The sequence below is a fragment of the Aspergillus aculeatinus genome, assembly GCF_003184765.1.
Source record: "Aspergillus aculeatinus CBS 121060 unplaced genomic scaffold BO66scaffold_33, whole genome shotgun sequence".
NCBI classification, from domain to species: Eukaryota; Fungi; Ascomycota; class Eurotiomycetes; order Eurotiales; family Aspergillaceae; genus Aspergillus; species Aspergillus aculeatinus.
Window position 1 is genome coordinate 22,782 of NW_020291502.1, and position 17,923 is coordinate 40,704.

The window sequence follows — 17,923 nt, forward strand, 5'->3', positions numbered from 1 at the left end:
AGGGGCTATCGTCTGATAAGCGGAGCAGATCGGCTCACAATGCTCACAAAATGCTGAGTTGAGTCGAGATTGTAGAGGCGGTGAGAGGCTCGAGCTGTATCAACCAGGCCTCTGTGAATCGGAGATCTAAGAGCCAGCACTGAGGTCTTCTGTAGTCTGGCTGTAGCTGGTCATGTGTGATGTGTACTAGGTAGTACTTTATTGATGGCAGTGGTTGGGAGCACTTGTTCAACGCTGACACGTGATGAATGCACGCACGGATCAGGCAGGAGGGTTTTACACCTGAGGCACGAACGACTATGACGAAACACAACCCCGCCGGGCCAAAATGTCCCTCTCCATAACAATACCTTAGTTACTCGTTTGCAATAAATAGAACAGACTCAACGCCACCATTGAACAACATTGCCAGCTTTAGAGGTGACAGTTGGCAGCTAGTATGGCGGGATTGGTTGCTCGGGGCAGTCTCAACAATATTCTGTGAGTAGTGGCGCATCAATTGGCAGCTCTCAAAAAGTTCTACCTTATGCTGGCCGCAGTGCCCTTTCCATCCACCCCACCGGCGGCGGGCACCACTGGTCCGTCCAGTCCGTATTCCGCAGTACCTAGCCTCTTTCTTCCTCCCCTCCCCCGATCTGGCAGTTTTAAGCCCCTCCGAGTCCCGAGTCCCCCGTCTAGCCCGGACTATTAATACGAATTGCAGAACCCGGTCGACTTCTTCTCTTTCTGCGCTGCTCAATCATCCTTGTTATCGATCTAGACGACGCCTCATCCGTCCCTCCCCACCTCCTCCCATCTCAACCGTCCTTTTCGCGTCTTCGCATCGCCGGAACTCCACCATGGCCAGCGTCAGCGTCATCGAAGCCGCAAAGCGCGCCGCCGGCAAGGCGGCCGTGGAGAACCACTACCCCAAGGACGCCAAGTTCGTCGGCATCGGCAGCGGGTCGACCATCGTCTACGTGGTCGAGGCCATCAAGGAGTCCGGGGTCGACACCTCGGCGACCAAATACGTGCCCACGGGCTTCCAGTCCAAGCAGCTGATCCTGTCGGCCGGGCTGACGGCCGTCGACTTCGACTCTCTCCCGGAAGGCACGGTGCTGGACGTGGCCTTCGACGGCGCCGACGAGGTGGACGACGATCTCAACCTGATCAAGGGCGGCGGGGCGTGTCTCTTCCAGGAGAAGATCGTGGCTCTGCAGGCCAAGGAGTTCATCTGCGTTGCTGGTGCGTCGTCCCCCTTTCCTTCCTTCCTTCCCTTTGAAAACACCCACCCCGTATGGATGATGCCACAGATCACTGACTTCATGTGTGTTTCTCGCTCGCGCGCAGACTCCCGCAAACTCCAATCGCGCCTCCTGTCCAACTGGAAGTACATCCCCATCGAAGTCGCCCCGATCGCCGCCGCTCGCGTCCTCACGGCCCTCCGCGAGATCGGCAGCATCCAGCCCGCGCTCCGGCTGAACACCGACCCCAAGCAAGGCCCTTTGAAAACTGATCAGGCGTTCTACATCATCGACGCTCCCTTCCCGACGCTGTTGACGCAGTCCGACGTCGCGGCCGGCAAGGAGGGCAGCGGAAAGGACGGCATCTGGGAGGTCGAGGCCCTGTCGCGAACGATCAAGCAGATCCCCGGTGTCCTGGACGTCGGGATCTTCTCTGGCCTGACGGGCCCGCAGGCCCGGGCCCTGGGCGGCGTTGGCGGGCAGAAGCCCATTGCCGCCTACTTCGGGATGCCGGACGGTTCTGTCTCCATCAGGAAGGCGGCCGCATGAGTGGATTTCTGTAAAAAATCCCATGTATGACGATTTACTCCATTGAGAAGATATAAAATGATACCACTTGAACATTTAGCATCGTTGACTACTTTACGTTTACCTGACTAGTCTCCAGTAACTGTACGACCCCGAGACGGGTTATTGTTGGAAGTGGACTCAGCGTGCAGTCATCACAGGATATAGATTTCATGATTTAGGTTTTAAGCATGACAGTGTATTTATTTAGCGCCCTTGCCCTTGGCCTCCGTCTCACCCAGCTCGCGCACGAAGATCTTGACCGTTCCCTCGGCCACGTCCTCCTTGCCATCCTCGAAGCCCGGGCTGATGGCAATGGCAAGGTACTTGCCGTTGGCGCTAAAGTCCACGGCGGCCACGCTGGACGGCAGCTTCTGGTACTGGCGGATTCTGCGCTTGGCCATGCCGTCCCACAGGGCGACGACGCCGTCGCCGCCGCCGGAGGCAAACGTGCCGTGCACGGGGTGGAAGGCGAGGGTGTTGACGGGGTAGACGATGTCGACCTCGTCGGCGGTCTGGCGGTGGCACTTGAAGGCGTACTTGCGGGCCTGGGACTCGGCGGAGGGGTCGAACCACTCGACGGCGACGCGGCCCTCGATGCTGGAGGAGGCGTAGCCGGCGTCGTCGGGCATGCAGGCGACGCACCGGGTCATGAACTTCAGGCTGCTCTCGCGGCGCTGCCAGGGCTCGACCTCCACCTTGTTCAGCGCGCCGGGGGCCGAGCCCTCCGACTGGGCGGTGAGGAGGGCCAGCGCCTTCAGGTCGTAGATGTGCAGCGCGCGCGACGCCATGGCGACGACGAGTTTCGTGGCCGTCAGCGACATGGAGAACGGCTTGGAGGGGAGCGGGATGACGGCGGGGAGCGTGGCGGGGTCGTTGGTCAGGTGCACATGCAGCGTGCAGTCCCACGAGGCCGATATTACGAGCTGGTGGTCCCGGCTGTAGACGACGCTGCGGACGCCGGCCTCGTGCGTGCTGAGGACGGTCTGCGTGGACGAGGCGACGTCGATTCTGTTCGGTCGTCAGTAAACCTGAGTAGGGCAAGATGGGAAGCCCGCGTCTAACGAAGTAGCACCACCATCATTTTCAGAATCCAAACAAAAGGCCTAACTCACTTCCGCACATCCCAATCCAGCCCGGCCGTGTAGATCTCATCCTCCGTTGCGCCAAAGCACACATCCAGCACCGGCGCGCGATGCTCGAACTTCTGCTGCAATTTGCCCTCCCCTACCGCCCCATTCTCATCCCGGAGATCGTACAGGTAGACATTCTTGTCCCACGACGAGACAACGATGCGCGTGGAGTCGGGGTTTGGCGAGAACTTGAGCGCGGATATGGCATCCGTAGGCGGGGACGCGACGACGAACTGATCTGCAGGCTAGTTAGCACGAGCTGTCCCAGAACCCCAATCAGCCCAGAGGGATGCAAACTGACTAGATGCCATGATACTTTCTGTAAATTCCCTTGGCTGGGGAATCTCAAAGCTTTCGAACGAAATAACCGTTTGTTGATCGGTCCCGGCGTCATCGAAGCTCCGTCGCCCGGCGGCGCCTTCAGATCCGTTTTCTGTCGCCACTGACCGCCCTCCATGGAATATTCTCCCCCGCCATTTGCATCATCACGGTTTCCGATAGCCATCAATAGATCTTTTGGGGACAAGCTGCCAGAGAGGAAGCAATCATGCCGTTCGCACAACTGGTGATCGGGCCCCCAGGGGCCGGGAAGTCGACCTACTGCAACGGCATGCAGCAGTTCCTCGGGGCCATCGGCCGCAAGTGCTCGATCGTGAACCTGGACCCCGCGAACGACCAGACCTCGTATCCGTGCGCGCTGGACGTCCGCGACCTGGTGACGTTGGAGGAGATCATGAGCGAGGACCAACTGGGACCGAACGGGGGCGTGCTATATGCGCTGGAGGAGCTGGAGGAGAACTTCGATTTCCTCGAGGAGGGGCTGAAGGAGCTCGGAGGTATGCGCGCCATCCCGATCTACCAAGCCCAAGGCAAAACCTACTATAGAGACACAAATGCACTGATACTGGTATTCTCAAACATGTAGATGACTATGTTCTATTCGACTGCCCCGGCCAAGTCGAGATCTTCACACACCACTCCTCCCTGCGCAATATATTCTTCAAGATCCAGAAACTGGGGTATAGAGTATGCGCCGCGTTTCCCACTCCATGCGAGTCAACTTCCAAAAGCTAACACGAGCGCGAAATAGATGATCGTGATCCATCTCATCGACTCCTACAACCTCACCCTCCCCTCGATGTACATCTCCGCCCTCCTCCTCTCGCTGCGCGCCATGCTGCAGATGGACCTCCCGCACCTGAACGTGCTCACCAAGATCGACAACCTGGCCAACTACGCCCCCTTACCCTTCAACCTGGACTACTACACCGAGGTGCAGGACCTCAGCTACCTGCTGCCGCACCTGGAGGCCGAGTCGTCGCGCCTGGCGCACGAGAAGTTCGGCCCGCTCAACCAGGCCATCGTCGACCTGGTCGAGGAGTTCGGGCTCGTCGCCTTCGAGACGCTCGCTGTCGAGGACAAGAAGAGCATGATGAACCTGCTGCATGCCATCGATCGCGCCAGCGGGTATGTGTTCGGGCCCGCCGAGGGCGCCAACGACACCGTCTGGCAGGTGGCGGTGCGGGAGGGGTTGGGTCAGATGGATGTGCGGGATGTGCAGGAGCGGTGGCTGGACGCGAAGGAGCAGTACGACGAGCATGAGCTCCAGCAACTGGAGGCGGAGGCGAAAGCGCGCGAGCAGGCGGCGGGAGGAGACCACCCGGGCGACGAAAACGACGACGATGAATACGGGGATCTGGGCCGAGGCTCGATACCGAACAGCGGGGTGAAGGTGATACGAAAGTCATGACATTTTCTTCCGTGTTTCAAAAACATGTCTCTACATTGTATAATAAGGGTATCTCTAATATATCAAAACCGCAAGCCAAAGTACAGCACAACACAGTTCCCCACCTCCACAAAAGCACAGCACTCACAGCCTCACAATCCATCATCACTCAAACCCTCCTCCATAACATCATCCACCTCAACACCGCCTGAAGCCCCCTCCGCAAACCCGCCCACCAACCCCTCCAAAACCCCATCTTCATCAGCACCAGCACCAGCACCAGCACCGACACCCCCACGCATCTTCAAAACCTCCCTCCTCGCCCGCCGAATCGCCTCCTCCTCGGCCTTCCGCATCGTCCCAGACACCCGCACAACGCGCACAACACACCGTCTCGTCAGCGCCGGATTCCGTCCTCCTCCAGCTTGATCAACTTCAGGCACGGCCTCCAAGCACGTCAACGCCATCCACACCAACCGGAACGACGCGCGGGGACACCGGATGATCGCCGTCGATGTAGCCGGGGAAAGGTATTTGACTGCCGCACACACAGAGAGACACAGCGGTTAGCTTGGAGCATAGCAAATCCCCCTCCCACGAACACCATCACAACCAAGTCAAGAAAGAAAAGGAAGGGGGAAAGACATACCACTAACACCGCCGGCACCAGCCCCGCCCAGCCGGCCGACGCCCCAATCGCCGAATAACTCGGCGACCTGTTCGCGGACCAGTTTGGCCAGCAGGCTCGGCGTCAGGGCGTCGGAGGTGGGCGCGTGGATCTGGAGTTGCGGGATCGTTGACGAGGACGAGGAGGAGGTCGAGGCGGGCGGGTGGCGGCGGGGCCAGGTGGTCGGGTCCGGGTAGAGGATGTCGAGGAGGAGGTAGCGGTGTTTGATGCGGACCATTTTGGTGCGGTGGTAGCGGGATGGATGGGGTTTTAAGGTGGAAGAGATCGGTGGATATCCAAGTGTGGTAGAGGTTGGAGTGTGGAATTAAGGTTGGATTGGACGGGTTTGAGGTCGCGTAGTGTTGTGGTCGACTTCGACAGCGGACCTCTTTGTTTGTTCAGTGGGATCGAGGTTTCTTGCGCGTCAAAACCTCGAAGCTATGGTTGAGCGCTGGACGGCGATGAACCTGTTGGCGGTGATGGGATTGATTTTCTGCCGGGCATGTTCGGCCAGACATGTGGGGCGCCGGGCTCCTGTCCCCGCCAAGACAACCACCATCGAAGATGCATTCAGCGGTTGGATTATCTGGGTAATGTTCATTTTAGGATTGAATTTTTTATGTTTGGGTCAACACATCGTTCAAAAATCATTTCAGAATCATAATTTACGATTGATTATTCTATGAAAGCACCTTGTCTGAATCATCGCGTTAAATTCATCAACCTTATCAGCTAGTCATGCCACACGTGCCACTACAGATTGTAAGTTGGAAAGGAAGAGGTATGAAGTGAACCAAGCCAATGCAGAAAAAAAGAAAAACAAGCCATCATAACTCCGACGTCAGCTGGGACGGATTTTATGACTAGGTCATGAAATGCAAGTATATTAAAAGGGGATGGTAGGAAATTAGACGGTGACCTCAACACGGCCCTCCGAGCCACCCTTCTGGAGGGCGGGGAGGAGGTAGGTGATGTCGTCCCAGGGGTGGCGGTAGAGACCGGTGCGCAGTCTCTTCTGGTCGAGGTAGTGGGCAATGAGACCGATCGAGCGACCAAGGACGAAGAGACCGTTGAGGACACCCATCTTCATGTAGTCCTCGGTCTCCTCGGGGGAGAAGGCACCGCAGTGGCGCATGAGATCAACGAAGCAGACAGCAATGCAGCCGTCGACGTTGAGGATCAGGTTGTCCTTCTTGGAGGTGGTGACGCTCTCGACGGCGAGGGCGTAGTCGAGGAGCTTGGTGCTGGGGAAGTTCTTCTTGACGTACTCCTTGACCAGCTCGACACGGAGATCGGGGTTGTTGCGGGACTTGATGCGGTGACCAATACCGGGGACTAAAGGCAGTCAGTACATAATTCTGCAATGCACGAAACAATGGTTCACATACTCAGCTTGTTCTCCTTGCGCATGGTGTCGACGAAGTCACGGGGGCTCATGCCCTTGTCGAAGGCCTTGGTGAACTCCTCAGCAGCACCGTCCAGGGCACCACCGAAGCGGGAACCAATGGTCAGTAGACCAGAGACCAGGGCACTGATCAGGTCCTTACCAGCACGGGTGGTGATGATGGTGTTCATGGCACCAGAGACGGCAGGACCGTGATCAGCAGTAAGCATGAGAACCATCTCCAAGAACTTGCTGGCGTAGGCAGGCAGGCGGCGACGGAACCAAAGGAGGGACATGACACCACCGATACCAATGTCCTCCTTGAAGACATCGGAGATGGGCATACCAGCGTACAGGAGCTCCTGGCCACGGTCGTCGGAGATGGTGGAGATGAAAGCAGCGGGCTTACGGATGAGACCGAGCTCCTGAGCCCAGGAGTAGTCAATGGGGATCTTGGGGGGGACGGGCTCCTTCTGGGGCACAATGACGCCCTTCTGGACCTGCTCGTTGTAGACCTGGGCAAGAGTCTGGGGAAGCTCCTCGAAGGTCTCGGGGACGTGGATGCCGGCCTCACGCATGGCCTTGTTCTTGGCGACGGCGGTCTCCAGGTCGGAGTTGGCGGAAGCACCGGCGTGACCGAACTGAACCTCGGTCTTGAACATGCTGGCGCAGGTACCGATGGCCCAGGCGACAATGGGCTTGGTGATGGTGCCGTTCTTGACGGCCTCGATGACACGGTACTCCTCAACACCACCGACCTCACCAAGGAGGACGAGGATCTTGCACTCAGGCTCGGCCTGGTAACGGAGAAGGTGGTCGATGAAAGTGGTACCGGGGTAACGGTCACCACCAATGGCAACACCCTCGTAGACACCGTCGGTGTTCTGGGAGATGATGTTGTTCAACTCGTTGGACATACCACCGGACTTGGAGACGTAACCGACGGAACCCTTGCGGTAGAGCTTGGAGGCAACAATGTTGTCCATCATACCACCAGTGTTACCGATCTTGAAAGCACCGGGCTTGATACCACCGACGGTAGCAGGGCCGATGATGGTGATGCCCTTCTCCTTGGCAGTGACGAGGATCTCACGAGCACGCTACCACACGGTTAGTCTCAATGGCCCACATGATTCGGATTCAGCAAGTCGAACGTACTCTCTCGGGGACACCCTCAGCAATGATGGCAATGCTCTTGATCTGGGGGCACTCCATGAGCTCCATGGTAGAGCTGTAGACGGAACGGGAAGAAGCGAAGTTGACGACGGTGTCAACGTCGGGGTGCTTGGCCATGGCCTTGGAGACATCCTGGTAGACGGGGAGGAGAGTCTCGCTGGTACCCCAGTACATCTTGCTGACGAACTGGCCACCGAAAGTGTAGATGATACCGGCGACGGAGGGAGTGCTACGCTTGCAGATGAAGTCGAAGTCCAGCATACCCTGGACAGCCCGGGGCTGCATACCACTGTGGCCGTTGTCAATGACGAGCCACGGATGAACCATCAAGTGGGACTTACTATACGAAACATCTCGTCTTGTTGTGGAAGAGGGTGTGGTTGAGGGGAGAAAGCACACGGCTGGGGGGGTCGAAGCGGGTGATGTTGTCGTTGGCGGAGGCGCCGTTGGCAGTGTTGATCAAAGGAGCACCGTTAGGCATGATGGCTGATACTCTGCGAATTCGACTGTCCGTCAGCACTGTGGTATAGGTATAGCATAGTGGGTGAGATGGAACCAGATCGAGGGAGTCGAATAGACAGGCATTGGAGACAATGGAGGGGAGATGCTTACCTGTCAACAGAGCTTGGACTGATGGGGAAATAGAATTAAGGAAGAGGAAGGGATATTAATATGTAGGTATGAGTGGTATAGAGGAAGGAGGAGTAGGAGGAAGAGAAGTCACACCAAATGTCGCGACCTGACGGAGGAGGAGGATGAGGAGGGGAACAAAAGGGAAGGGAACAGGAAGAGAGTAATGCAATCAAGGAGATGGAGAAACGAGAATCGGCGAGAGAGATGAATGGACTGATGGGGAAGAGGCGGATGATGGGTGAAAAACAAAAAAAAATGCAAGTTTCTTAAAAAAATTAAAATAAAAAAAAATAAAGCGCAGGAGGAGGGGGACGATATCGGGAGCTTGATGGGATGGATGGGGGGGGAGTAAAGAATTATGGGGCACTGGTGTCGTAACTCCATTACTTACAATACCACTGGTGGTATGAATGGGGTGGAAAGTTGGTAACGTTCCGTACTGGAAGCCGGGTTCGAACCGTCACTCCGTCAACTCTGGCTCTTTCTGGCTCAAACAGCCGCCGCCGTTCAGTTGGGGAAACCCGAGTTGCGCAGCAATCCATGATACTAGGGTCATCCACTACTTGAATAGGTACTCGACAGATCCGGAATACTTCGAGAATGCGACTCTGTTATCATTGACTGCCGGGGTTGGAATGCGACAGAGCAATCATCACCACCATCATCATCATCATCTTCATCATCCTCCTCGGAGTCTTCTACGATAGGAACGGAGTACGGAGTTTATGGCATCAGGTGAATCCCTCTTTACTCTTTAGTCGTATCAACCGCGCCTTCATCAGGACTTCGACTTCCCGCAGTAATCCCGTCAGCAACAGCGACAAAGTACGGGGTTTCCAGTCAGTATCTGAAGTACTCGTGAATCTTCTATCCCGCGGGTTCGAAGCGAAACCCGCCAAAATCAATGATTGGAACATCGGATTGTCTCGACAGTGCACCGCCATCGAGAAATCGACCGATACCCATTCCGTCTTCCGAAACTCCCTTGGTTCATTTCGTTCATTTCAGGTGCTAGCATTATTGAGCTGGTAGCCTGGTTGGGGTTAGAGCGGAGTGGAGCCTGGGATCCGCAAACTGGAGGCCAGGGACATGGATGGGATGGGATGGGATGGGATGGGGTGGTCTGGTCCGATACGTAGACTACTACGGAGTATGCACGAGGCCTGTAAGTTGGCTGGGATCATTGCGTTTGTTTTGTCTCCCCTCACCGAAAGATTGAGCAAGCGGTATGAGGTGGAAGTAAAGGATTGGAGGATGGAGATTGAATCTGGAATCTGATCGCAAGAGGAGCTGCCCACTTGGCAGTGAGTAGTACATAGTAACTTAGTACTCGGGATGGTATGTACAGTGCACCGTTGAGTCCGATGGGTCGATCGTAGGTTTGCTATGATTGTTGTTGCTTGTGCAGTACTCCGTAACTTACGCAGTACTCCGTACTCCGTAATTGTCGGCTCTGCCCCTCATTTCCATCGTAGTCGGCAGTCTTTCCTTATCTTATCGGAGCCAGTGGCAGCCTCAGGTACCGACCGCGGGCGGACTTTTGAAGAAACTGGGGAAAAAGAAGCGTGGTCGTGAGAACCCAGGGAAATTGATTACATCATCGTACAGCATGTCATTCTCTCCATGTTTCTACGGAGGAGTATGTTTCGATGTTCTCTACGGAGTACCATTCTTGGGGAAATCATCTGGCCACCGTGCTGCAATTGCTTCCGGTTTCGTACGAGACCATGGCCAACAAATTGACCACGTACCCAACAAATTCTTTTGCATACCGGTAGGTAGTTTCTAAGGGGCGTGGTATTGAGGCTACAGCGTAGGGCAGATACTGCGGAACTAAAAGAACTAAAAGAACTAAAATACTCTCATACTCTGGATTGACCCTCCCGAGGATCCCCAACGCCCGCCAATCCAGGATGACAGGCTGGGTCTTCGCCCGGCCCGCTTTTTCTTACGGAGGCTCCACTGCATCTCAACAACTCCCACAACTCCCCTGGTATTCCTGGTATCGGCCACAATAGCCTCTGGTATCACCGTGTTTTGGTCATTTAAATCCGTTTCAGACGATCATTCCATGCACTGATCCATCCCAATTCCTACTCTGGCGGCGGCCAGTCCAGAAAAAATTATTCCACCTGCTCCTTTCATCGGACACTGCATACTCAGTATCATCACCGAGTCGACTAATCGGCGTCCGTCTCAGCTTCTTGTTCCGTTTGGTTCCTTTTTTTCTCATTTTCTCCCTCTCCCGACCTCTTTTTACTCTTCCTCTTTTGCCCACTTGACCCTCCCCTCCCCCCCCTCCCCCCCTCCTCCTACTCTCTACTCAACCCACCCCTCCTCCCTCCGATCTATTTCCAGTGACATCTCGCATCTGGTAATAATTCCTCTACCAACCTACGAAAAATATCTCTGGTCTTCCTCTCTTCCTCCTCTTCCACTTGACTCTTCGTCCTACTCTCCCAATTATCAGGTATATTCTTAATCCGGGGTTGACTTCCCATATACACCCTCTATATCCTCCATTGTTGTTGTTGTTGTTCTCCGCCTCTTACACATACTTCAGTTTTTTTAATTCTATCCTCCCTCTCCTCCTCTTACGATCATCATGTCCGCCAAATCGATTCTCGAGGCTGATGGCAAGGCCATCCTCAACTACCACCTCACTCGTGCCCCCGTCATCAAGCCGACTCCTCTCCCTCCTTCCTCCACGCACAACCCTCCTCCCAAGCTCGCCTCCCTCTACTTCCCCGAAGATGAGTCCGTCAAGGATGTTCTCGACCAGGCTGAGGTCCTCTACCCGTGGCTGTTGACCCCCGGCTCCAAGTTCGTGGCCAAACCCGATCAATTGATCAAGAGACGTGGAAAGAGCGGCCTGTTGGCCCTGAACAAGACCTGGGCTGAGGCTCGGGAGTGGATTGAGGCTCGCGCTGGCAAGGAGATCCAGGTCGAGACCGTGGCCGGCTACCTCCGTCAGTTCCTGGTTGAGCCTTTCGTGCCTCACCCCCAGGAGACTGAGTACTACATCAACATCCACTCCGTGCGTGAGGTAAGGAAAATCGCAATCCACTTGCCACTTTCCGCTCGAATGCTAATTCAGAACAGGGTGACTGGATCCTCTTCACTCACGAGGGTGGTGTCGATGTCGGTGATGTCGATGCTAAGGCTGAGAAGCTCCTCATCCCCGTCAACCTCAAGAACTACCCCTCCAACGAGGAGATCGCTGCTACTCTCCTGAGCAAGGTCCCCAAGGGTGTCCACAACGTCCTCGTTGACTTCATCTCCCGCCTCTACGCCGTCTACGTGGACTGCCAGTTCACCTACCTCGAGATCAACCCTCTGGTTGTCATCCCCAACGCGGATGCCACCTCCGCTGAAGTCCACTTCCTCGATCTGGCTGCCAAGCTCGACCAGACCGCTGAGTTCGAGTGCGGTACCAAGTGGGCCATTGCCCGCAGCCCCGCCAACCTGGGCATGCCCGTCATCAAGAGCGAGAAGGTCAACGTCGATGCTGGCCCTCCCATGGAGTTCCCCGCTCCTTTCGGTCGTGAGCTGAGCAAGGAGGAGAAGTTCATCTCCGAGATGGACGCCAAGACCGGTGCCTCCCTTAAGCTGACCGTCCTCAACGCCAACGGCCGTGTCTGGACCCTGGTTGCTGGTGGTGGTGCCTCCGTTGTGTACGCCGATGCCATTGCCTCTGCTGGCTTCGTCAGCGAGTTGGCCAACTACGGTGAGTACTCCGGTGCTCCCACCGAGACTCAGACCTTCAACTACGCCCGCACCATCCTCGACCTGATGCTGCGTGCCCCCACCCACCCCGAGGGCAAGGTCCTCTTCATCGGTGGTGGTATTGCCAACTTCACCAACGTTGCCTCGACCTTCAAGGGTGTCATCCGCGCTCTCCGCGAGGTTGCCCCGGTCCTCAACGAGCACAAGGTCCAGATCTGGGTTCGTCGTGCCGGTCCCAACTACCAGGAGGGTCTCAAGAACATCAAGGCCGTTGGTGAGGAGCTTGGCCTCAACATGCACGTCTACGGCCCCGAGATGCACGTCAGTGGTATCGTGCCCCTTGCCCTTCTCGGCAAGAAGTCCGACATCAAGGAGTTCGGTTCCGCGTAAGAGGAAAAGGAGGGTCTTTTCTGCTGATTCCCCTTTCTATTTTTTAATTTAATCTTCCTATGAGATTCTATTTTCTGAATGCATGGCATGATACGGTTGTTTTACGTCATTCTGTTATTTTACTCCTTTTTTTTTATCTTTTCTTGACGGCACACACACATGGATTCCCCGGCTTTGCTTTGATTTCAAGTGCAAGGGAAAGACGGGACTTGATCCGTTCTGGAGTTGAAACACTGCTTAGACTTGTGATAGTCGTGAATACAACGATACGATCTGTTGTCTTGGTCTGTAGGCCTGTAGGCCAGATAAATGCTTTGGCTGGTATCCGCGATTAGAGCCATCCCCGCATGAACTAGGGGAGATAGTAGATTCGAAAGGGGAAAAGACAGCAAGGCAGCGCAGCCGACCCACGCATGCAAGGATGACTTGTCAACCCTCCAACCGATGAAGTAGACAGGAGAAACCAGCCGATGCAAAAACGCTGCTGCTGCTGCTGCTGCAATATGTGTTGTACGTCTAGCCCTCCAATCCAACAATCGCGCAAAGCAAGTTCCCCTTGTATTTATTTCCTCTACATGCGGTGTGGTGTGTCTTTACATTTGTCCCCTGTGTTTATTTTTCCCGACATGCGGTGTGCACAATCCACATCCACATAGTACAGCACAGAGGACACAAAGAACACATTAGACACATGTGCAGCGCAGCGCAGCGCAGCACAGCAACGCATGTGTGTGCTGTACAGTACGTCCAGCTCCCCCTCACCAAGCATCCAACCAACCAACTAACCAATAACCGACTAAGTTACCAAACCCATGGCAATGCCCAGTTCAAACCGAAAGTATAGTAGAGTGTAAGTTAGTGTGAGGTGGAACAGCTATAACGTACAAGCAATACCATGTGCCGGTGTCTGAGTATGGTGTCTGTGTCCGTGTACGGTAAGTTAAGTGAAGTCCAATACGAAACCCGTATGTAACGCCCCAAACAGACGTCCAAATAAACTACACCTCCCCTCTCGTGCCACAAGATAAGATCCGAATTCTTCTCAGATCCACATGGGTAGGAGATCTGTTCTGCAAAGATCAAGATTAAGATCAAGATCAAGATAAAGGGGAGGGGGAAAAGATTTTCGGGCAGGGGTGGATGGTGCGGTGGGAAACGAGGAGGAGGTTCCGTACGTCCGAGGCGGGAGGCGGATGGATGGAAGCCCAGGGCTTACTTAGGTAGTAGGTAAGTATCTTGGGGAACGGCCGGGGGGGAAAGGGTGGTTTTGTTTGGTTTGCATTTGGGTTGCGTATATATACTGGCACTAACTGGGCTGGGAGATGTACTGTTGGTGGATGTCTGGGGTTTTGTGGGAATTGCGGTGGTTAACTTACTGATGTTATCAGGTAGAGGGTTGGGTTCTGGTTGTACCGTACTCCGTAGTGGGTTTGGAAAGGTAAAACTAATTTACATACCTCTTGTCTGTGCTTGTGCTTCGGCTATTGCTGTTGACGTTGACGAAACAGGATGAGGATGCGAAGCTGCTGCTGCTTCTCTTCGTCTTTCCTTTTGGGTAAATAGTTATGTGTTGAATCTTAATGAATCCTTTCTTGCACGCTCGTATGTTGTTGTTGTAAACACATCCGTTGCCGTCTATATATCTTCCACAGAGTACTCCGTATGCAAGTTGAATAGGAAATAAACAACCTACAACCCCTCTGACCCCTTCTCCTACCTCCTCAACCAAACGCTTATTCGAATACTTGTAGTCAAGATACGAAACTGCCACATCCTTGAGAATTTATCATACTTCCTTGAGCAGCACAGCCTCATAGTGACACCACTATACTTCATGCATGTCTTGACCTGAAAATGTAGAACCGATCAACACCCATCCTTCCATCGGCCGCAACGACCAAGCCTTGGAGAACAGGGAGCAGACACCTCCATAGCGACAGTGTCATCTCAAGATAATCTGGTCATCTGCTCTAATTAAGTACATGTGCTGACTCGAACCAGTCTGGACTGACACGTAAGGAGCTATACCACCGAGTCCGTCCTCGTGACCTCCAATGCGGACGACTTCGTCCTAGCAATACACCAGGATTTATTGGCTGATGACATAGACTCCAGTGTTGCTGTTGCACAGCCGCAGTCTGAACTCGTTCTCATACTATAGACCTTGACAGGACGTGTTGCATAAATGTCATGTTCGTGAAGTCCTTACTGCCGAGCCGGGTTCCTACATGTCGGATACCTATGTTTCACACAGGAGTGGCGGTTGGTCTCTGGATATCCGGGACGGGAAACATGAACGTGAGATTGTGCATGACATGCCTTCCTCCACAGGCATGCTGTAGCATCTCATGAAGGCTACTGCGATACCTGCCGGCGACGAGTGATTGATCTAGTGCCCCGACTAAGACGGGTCTGATGCTAGGAGCTACGACACCAACAAGACGCCCCAAGAAAACAAAACCGGATGTTCACAAGAGAGGAGATTATCATATCGTATTACATACTCTCATCGCGACAAACACCCCCAGACACGACGAGAGCAAAGTAGTTGACAGGCGACAAAAGTACATCGTGTGGTATGCAAAAACAGTCATTTCACGCTTTCGGCAATAAATGCGCAGCAGAACAGGTGATAGGACCCAACGCTAACACTAGGGAAAGCTCTCTGTAGCGCGTTATCGGGCCTTTTTAATGGGGAGAGTTTTTTTCGAATGAGGAAGCTCTGAATGGCTGAGGCTCATGATTTTGCGGAAAAAGGGAGGTATAATACACGTTATAGGCGGCTTCGAACATCCGGAAAAATAGAAGACAACAAGACGTTGGACATTATTTGGCTAGTCCAATTTACTCGTTGATCTTGGCGAGGATCCTAGAGTAGTCATACGGTCAGAATCCAGGTTGGCAGCAGTTGATGAATGAAGGGATGTACGTACTCAGAGTCGCGGTAGAGGGTGTACTCCTCCTCACCAACCTTGATGGGGCTACCACCGAACTATACCAGAATTCTTGTTAGTCATGTCCGGAAAAGCGCTGGAGCTGCCAAAAACAAAACGAGGCTCCTTCTGCCAAACTAGGGCGATGTCCGAAACGTACCTGGGGGATGAGGACACGGTCGCCGACAGCAACACCCATGGGGATGCGCTGGCCGTTACGGTCGACGGCACCGGGGCCAACGGCGAGGACCTTGGCCTCGTTCTGCTCCTTGACGCTGCTCTCGGGGAGGAAGATACCGGAGGCGGTCTTGGCCTCGGGCTTGACACGCTGGACCAGGACGCGGTCCAGGAGGGGAGCAAGGTTCTTGACGTTGCGGAGGAAAGACTGTATAGAGAGATAACATATTAGTAACAGGTTCAAGAGTTTAAGCTCGATGGTGGTGATGCTCAGAGGAATTGGCGATCCGATGGAAACAGGTGGAAAAGTTCAATCGGAGCTCCAAGCAACAAAGATGGAGGGAGATAACCTACCATTGTGATGGTGATGTGAATGAGGGTGCTGAGCACAAGAGGCAGCGAGCAAATCAAAGAGGAGTGATTAAGGATGAAAGTGAGTCAAGGCGTGGGGAGCAAAAGAAGAAGAAGAGGAAGCGGCCGGCCGGGGAAACGAAGATCTGATCTGGAGTCGCGAGAAATTTCCAGAATGCCAAGACCAACAAGCTTCCATCCTCTCTTGCTTTCTGCCGAGGGACTCACCACCACGACTTTTCCTACGAGCTGTTCTTTTGTTTTCCTGAACATTGAAAGACAGAATATTGCACATTGTCTCGTGTGGACAGCCATATACTTGACAGCCACCCGGTATACCTACAATTACCCCAGCATCTCCAGTCTGGCACATCATTACCCGCTCGCTCCCTTTCCCGAGCCGGCCAGACCGACTCCGGACCTGTCAAACCTTCTCGGTTCTTCTTAATTAATGGATTGCATATACCTTGGGAATTTTCTAACTCCATCCTACCATCCAACCATCCAAAATGCCACCCCCTCCCCCACATAGCCGTTATTGTAACAAGGTGACTAATACTTTGATGAAACCTAACTCTAACTACCATCTTCTGCCCCGTCCACGGCCACCTCCTCCGAAACCTCCTCCGTAACCCATCTGCTGTTGACCACCACCTTGACCCCCAAATCCAGGTTGACCCTGTTGTCCGCCGCCTGCGCCGGATTGCCCGCCCATGAGCGCCTGAGCATGTTGCATGAACGTCATGGGATCCATCGAGGCGGGATCCAGGCCTTGGGCCATCATGCTCGTGAGGATCCCCTGCATCATCTCCGGCGACATGTCCGGCATACCGGGCATACCGGGCATCGGAGGGGCCGCGCTGCTTGGAGGCACGCCTGGCCCCGGTGGACCACCGCCCATCGGCGGCATGCCCATCCCCAGGAAAGCCTGCATGTCGTCCAATTGTCTCTTCTGGTCCCCGATATCCTTGCGCAGCTCCTGCTGTTTCAACACGTAACTGGCCCATGTGAACTCATCAAACCCGTAGTTGAAGTAGTCTGTGATATCGGACCCCGGTCGCCGCCACGGCTTGTCGTCTTCCGGAAAGTCCGCATCCATGTCAGTCAGTAGGATGGGCTTGCCCGTCGTCGGGTGGACGGGGTTGGCATGAACGTCGATCGTGGACACTTGGACTGGAGGATATGAAGAGCCCGGCCTTTGCGGTGCAGCCGGTACAGCGGGTCTTGCGCTGACGGGTACAGGCGTGGCGGATTCAGCTTTGGGCGTGGCGAGAGTGGGGGTGGAGGGTTTCGGAGCAGGAGGAGACTCTGCGGACGAGGGGCGTTGCGATTCTGCGCGTAGATTGGCATGACGAGGATGTGGGCTGTTCGAGGGTTAGCCAGGCTGTAGGAGCTATTCCCGGAGCTCGACTCACGCTTCCGGAGGTGGCGCATCGGCGGGCGCTTCGGTAATGATGTTGAAGTCATCCTAGAGCTTGAGTTAGACGGCCAAAATGTAGGTGCAGTGGTTTCGTAACCATACATCATCTTCATCCACCTCTATCTCTTCTTCCTCATATTCCTCTCCATAGTTATCCGCAGGAGGATTCTGGGCACCATTCTGATGCTGAGGAGCCGGCACCGTGTCGGCGGGATCGTAGAAATCGTCGTCTTCGTCGTCCATCATCTTGAAGAGCTGCAGGAGGTATGGAGTGAACGGATGTAACGAGGCGTAGCGGAAATGCGATCCTGTTTACGGCGATCCTGCGGAGATCGCACGGGCGGCGGGTTTGGCCTGTTTGCTCTGGCTTTGTTCGCTCGCGACGAGCTGCCAACCTTCAACGTCAATGAAAGA

General features: G+C 54.7%; 7 protein-coding genes across 7 annotated transcripts; 3 read left to right on the plus strand and 4 right to left on the minus strand.

The window, feature by feature from the left end:
* The first annotated feature begins 361 nt into the window (after positions 1-361).
* On the plus strand, positions 362-1,852 carry BO66DRAFT_392927 (ribose-5-phosphate isomerase RKI1). Its single transcript, XM_025647637.1, has 2 exons — positions 362-1,224; positions 1,330-1,852. Exons 1-2 carry the CDS (start codon positions 840-842, stop codon positions 1,770-1,772), a joined length of 828 nt encoding a protein of 275 aa, XP_025502408.1. The 5' UTR covers positions 362-839; the 3' UTR covers positions 1,773-1,852.
* An 87-nt stretch (positions 1,853-1,939) lies between these two features.
* On the minus strand, positions 1,940-3,300 carry BO66DRAFT_376996 (WD40 repeat domain-containing protein). Its single transcript, XM_025645734.1, has 3 exons — positions 3,225-3,300; positions 2,906-3,161; positions 1,940-2,801 (listed from the first exon to the last, which is right to left on the minus strand). Exons 1-3 carry the CDS (start codon positions 3,232-3,234, stop codon positions 1,994-1,996), a joined length of 1,074 nt encoding a protein of 357 aa, XP_025502409.1. The 5' UTR covers positions 3,235-3,300; the 3' UTR covers positions 1,940-1,993.
* Positions 3,301-3,414: 114 nt separating this feature from the next.
* On the plus strand, positions 3,415-4,745 carry BO66DRAFT_429768 (GTPase GPN2). Its single transcript, XM_025650481.1, has 3 exons — positions 3,415-3,759; positions 3,849-3,949; positions 4,014-4,745. The coding sequence occupies exons 1-3, from the start codon at positions 3,471-3,473 to the stop codon at positions 4,671-4,673; spliced, it is 1,050 nt and encodes a 349-aa protein (XP_025502410.1). The 5' UTR covers positions 3,415-3,470; the 3' UTR covers positions 4,674-4,745.
* Positions 4,746-4,804: 59 nt separating this feature from the next.
* Positions 4,805-5,949, minus strand: BO66DRAFT_472521 (Rpp14/Pop5 family protein; the record flags this gene model as incomplete). Its single annotated transcript, XM_025652954.1, has 2 exons — positions 5,302-5,949; positions 4,805-5,190 (listed from the first exon to the last, which is right to left on the minus strand). Exons 1-2 carry the CDS (start codon positions 5,555-5,557, stop codon positions 4,805-4,807), a joined length of 642 nt encoding a protein of 213 aa, XP_025502411.1. The 5' UTR covers positions 5,558-5,949.
* A 166-nt stretch (positions 5,950-6,115) lies between these two features.
* Positions 6,116-8,579, minus strand: BO66DRAFT_122638 (putative ATP citrate lyase, subunit 1). Its single transcript, XM_025641916.1, has 5 exons — positions 8,492-8,579; positions 8,221-8,373; positions 7,862-8,168; positions 6,708-7,803; positions 6,116-6,654 (listed from the first exon to the last, which is right to left on the minus strand). Exons 2-5 carry the CDS (start codon positions 8,358-8,360, stop codon positions 6,227-6,229), a joined length of 1,971 nt encoding a protein of 656 aa, XP_025502412.1. The 5' UTR covers positions 8,361-8,373; positions 8,492-8,579; the 3' UTR covers positions 6,116-6,226.
* Positions 8,580-10,846: 2,267 nt separating this feature from the next.
* On the plus strand, positions 10,847-12,901 carry aclA (putative ATP citrate lyase subunit (Acl)). The gene is made up of 2 exons (XM_025645735.1): positions 10,847-11,558; positions 11,615-12,901. The coding sequence occupies exons 1-2, from the start codon at positions 11,118-11,120 to the stop codon at positions 12,626-12,628; spliced, it is 1,455 nt and encodes a 484-aa protein (XP_025502413.1). The 5' UTR covers positions 10,847-11,117; the 3' UTR covers positions 12,629-12,901.
* Positions 12,902-15,472: 2,571 nt separating this feature from the next.
* fip1 (cleavage polyadenylation factor subunit FIP1) lies at positions 15,473-17,755 on the minus strand (the record flags this gene model as incomplete). The annotated part of the gene is made up of 7 exons (XM_025651204.1): positions 15,473-15,497; positions 15,562-15,620; positions 15,722-15,946; positions 16,093-16,120; positions 16,674-17,453; positions 17,505-17,557; positions 17,612-17,755. 7 exons carry the CDS (start codon positions 17,753-17,755, stop codon positions 15,473-15,475), a joined length of 1,314 nt encoding a protein of 437 aa, XP_025502414.1.
* Positions 17,756-17,923: the final 168 nt, after the last annotated feature.

Excerpts from the sequence above, each read along its gene's own strand:
- aclA (XM_025645735.1), top strand. The coding sequence starts at position 11,118 with ATGTCCGCCAAATCGATTCTCGAGGCTGATGGCAAGGCCATCCTCAAC. Across the intron at positions 11,559-11,614 it reads ACATCCACTCCGTGCGTGAG|GGTGACTGGATCCTCTTCAC; the intron begins GTAAGGAAAATC and ends AATTCAGAACAG.
- BO66DRAFT_376996 (XM_025645734.1), bottom strand. Across the intron at positions 2,802-2,905 it reads CTGGATTGGGATGTGCGGAA|AATCGACGTCGCCTCGTCCA; the intron begins GTGAGTTAGGCC and ends ACGACCGAACAG.
- BO66DRAFT_392927 (XM_025647637.1), top strand. The coding sequence starts at position 840 with ATGGCCAGCGTCAGCGTCATCGAAGCCGCAAAGCGCGCCGCCGGCAAG. Across the intron at positions 1,225-1,329 it reads GGAGTTCATCTGCGTTGCTG|ACTCCCGCAAACTCCAATCG; the intron begins GTGCGTCGTCCC and ends GCTCGCGCGCAG.
- BO66DRAFT_429768 (XM_025650481.1), top strand. The coding sequence starts at position 3,471 with ATGCCGTTCGCACAACTGGTGATCGGGCCCCCAGGGGCCGGGAAGTCG. Across the intron at positions 3,760-3,848 it reads GGGGCTGAAGGAGCTCGGAG|ATGACTATGTTCTATTCGAC; the intron begins GTATGCGCGCCA and ends TCAAACATGTAG. Across the intron at positions 3,950-4,013 it reads TCCAGAAACTGGGGTATAGA|ATGATCGTGATCCATCTCAT; the intron begins GTATGCGCCGCG and ends AGCGCGAAATAG.
- BO66DRAFT_122638 (XM_025641916.1), bottom strand. The coding sequence starts at position 8,360 with ATGCCTAACGGTGCTCCTTTGATCAACACTGCCAACGGCGCCTCCGCC. Across the intron at positions 8,169-8,220 it reads AAGACGAGATGTTTCGTATA|TGGTATGCAGCCCCGGGCTG; the intron begins GTAAGTCCCACT and ends CAACGGCCACAG. Across the intron at positions 7,804-7,861 it reads CTGAGGGTGTCCCCGAGAGA|CGTGCTCGTGAGATCCTCGT; the intron begins GTACGTTCGACT and ends ACCGTGTGGTAG.